General features: G+C 48.7%; 1 protein-coding gene across 1 annotated transcript in view; it reads left to right on the top strand.

The window, feature by feature from the left end:
* The first annotated feature begins 303 nt into the window (after window positions 1-303).
* The window catches only part of DMGDH (dimethylglycine dehydrogenase), a 43957-nt gene continuing 41537 nt past the window's right edge, over window positions 304-2723 (top strand). The window contains exons 1-2 of the mRNA XM_017808085.1: window positions 304-419; window positions 2082-2247. Of these exons, the coding sequence (XP_017663574.1) occupies window positions 319-419; window positions 2082-2247 (267 nt within the window). The 5' untranslated portion in view covers window positions 304-318. The remainder of the gene's footprint in view (window positions 420-2081; window positions 2248-2723) is intronic.

The raw sequence follows: 2723 nt of genomic DNA on the forward strand, positions 1-2723 counted from the left end.
CTCCGGCCACGCTTTTATAGCCCCGGGAAGGGGCGGGCGCTGGGGGCAGAGCTGCGGGCGACACCCCCTGCCCGGTCCGGCCCCTGACCCCGCAGGGCGCCCTGGCACGGCCGGGGCTGTCCCGCTCCTCCCGCCGCCGCCCCCGCCCGGCTCGAGTTCGAGAGGCGCCCGGTGCCCCCCGGGCTGCCCCTTCGGCCAAGGGGCGGTCCGGCACCCTCCTGCGGGAGGGCTGGGCTCGGCGGGACAGGGGCGGGGCGGGACGGGTCGCCGCGGAGAGCGGTGCGGGGCCAGCGATCCCCGTCACTGGTCGTGTGCGGGATGAGCGCGGTGCTGCGGAGAGCCCTGCGACGGCTGCAGCCCCCGCGCCGGCCCAGCCCCCTCGGCGCGGCGGCCCTGAGGCCCCTCGGCACCCAGGGGTGGTGAGTGCGGGCGGGGGGCGGGCGGAGGGGCCGGGCGCGGTCGCACAGTCCGCGCGTGGTTCCGCGCCGCCCGGAGCCGCGGCTCCCGGTGATGCTGCTGTCGGGGATGTGCAGGGAAGGCGGTGAGAGGGGCGGGCTCCTGCCGCCGGCCTGCGATGCTCTACCAGCGGCCGGACGGATCACCCGAGGGCAGGGAGTGCATCTCCCAGCGCCTCGCATTGCTGCGGCAAAGCCAGAACCATCCGGGGTGCGTTGCTGACCTGGTGTAAGAGATCCCTCCTGGTGTCCTCTGGGCCATACCGATGAGCAAGTACTGACCGGTTTTAACTGGCACGATCAAACATCTGGGTGAAGGTGTACTTCACCGGGAAGGTGCACCCCGGATCTTTGCCGGGCTCCTGGGCAAAGGTTTGAAAAAAACTGAAAGTCAGGTGAGAAAATCTCAAATCCACAGCATAAAAGAAGCATGAGAAAAGCCTCTATGGTTGACTTTGATTAACACATGCCTCAAAATTCAGTAGAGGAGTGGTGTAAGTGTCTCACATTTGGCTGTTAAACAGCTTACTGTTAACTTGCAAAAATTAATATGTAATCGCAAAAAAGAACACGTGCAAGTATGTGGTGCACCAAATACACAAACCTGTGGTGTTCTGTCCTCCCATTTATTCATTACTACCTAGAGAGTAAGCATGGTGCACATTCCTCCTGCAATTGCAGTTAAAATGTCATAAGATCTCTATTCATAATACATAAAACTAGTAGCTTTGTTTTCTGACTGGAAGACTAGTTATACATTAGAAAGTCTGTTGCCAGAGAAGTCGCAAGTGTACAAGGAGAGATAAAATTGAGTATTGATTAACTGTCCTGAAGGGAGAGATACTGTGGTTTACGTAGTGTGTACTGCTACTGTACTAATATGTCCTACCTTGTCTCACACCAAAAGAAATACTTTTTTAAAAATCGTTATAAATTTCCACATGTAGCTTGCTGCTTGGCTGTCTGTGGATGAGGTAGTAGAGAGGAGGATCAGATGACTTAGAGAAGAATGGGACTGCCTATGGTAGCAGTTCTGGTTTATGCTGGCCTAAAGTAGTTGTGAAAATGCAGTGTGGTGGGGTAGCAGGTGTGAGCAATTGACAAAAACCTGTTTCTATAATGTTTTGTCTTCAGAAAACAAGAACATGTCAAAATAGACAGAATATAAAATAAAAACCAAGTTTCATTGTTAATGAACACATGCACTGTCATAGTCTACTGACACTGGCTTTAGAAATTTATTAAGGAGCCTTATTAAGGAGACATTTTTTCAAGACTTTGTGTTGCACATACTATAGCGCTTTCGAAAAGTCAGGTTTTGACACTGTCATTTGGGGGGCCAGTTTGTTATTGAAAAATAGGATCTACATATAAAGTTATATTGGGTAATAACACAAGTTTTAAAGTTGCAAGTGGAAGCAAGCTTGCTTTGGTTTTTTTTGTATTACTACTATTTACATATATGACCCTCCAAGGGCATTTACTTTAAAAGAAGATACAGATGAACATGTTGGGGTTTAAGTTAGGTGTGTAAATTGCCAAGCAGACACCAAGTTTTATTATCATTGAAACAGTAAACAAAAGAGATGGAAAATTGCCTTTTTGTAATTTTTCTTTTTTTTTCAGGAAAAAACCCTCACCTCCTTCCTTGGGGAAAGACAGAGCAGACACAGTGATCATTGGAGGTGGTTGTGTTGGTGTGAGTCTAGCCTATCACTTGGCTAAAGCTGGCTTGAAGGATGTTGTTCTGCTAGAAAAATCTGAGCTCACTGCAGGATCTACCTGGCATGCAGTAAGAAATATTTTGTTAATCTCTCAAATTAACAGCAGTTTGTGTATATAATGGTGTGGAAGTTTCATTACCTTTTTATTTCCTGGCTTTCTTTCCTGCCACTGCTGAAATTATATAAAGTCTTGAGGGAGCAAATATAACAACTGTACACTGTGGGGGTTTTTTAAGCCTGAAGGTTTGTCTGCATTTTAAGGAAAAGAACTAAAAAGACATACATGTAATAATATTAGAGTGGGGACACCTCCTATAGTAATGCTAATCATGTGGACATACTGGTGCACAACGTACATGTATGTAATTCCATATTTTCTACATTAATGTCTGGAGCAGGTAATGTCATCATCATCATCATGCCTAGGCTTCGCGAACGAAGATTTGGGAAGGCTCTATCCACATTTGCTACAGGCACGCTGGTGGCTTATGAGGCCAATACGTGACAGACATATCCGATTGCAAAAGGCACAGCAGAAAGACTC

This window comes from Lepidothrix coronata, unplaced genomic scaffold (assembly GCF_001604755.1).
Source record: "Lepidothrix coronata isolate B3197 unplaced genomic scaffold, Lepidothrix_coronata-1.0 Scaffold22, whole genome shotgun sequence".
NCBI lineage: Eukaryota > Metazoa > Chordata > Aves > Passeriformes > Pipridae > Lepidothrix > Lepidothrix coronata.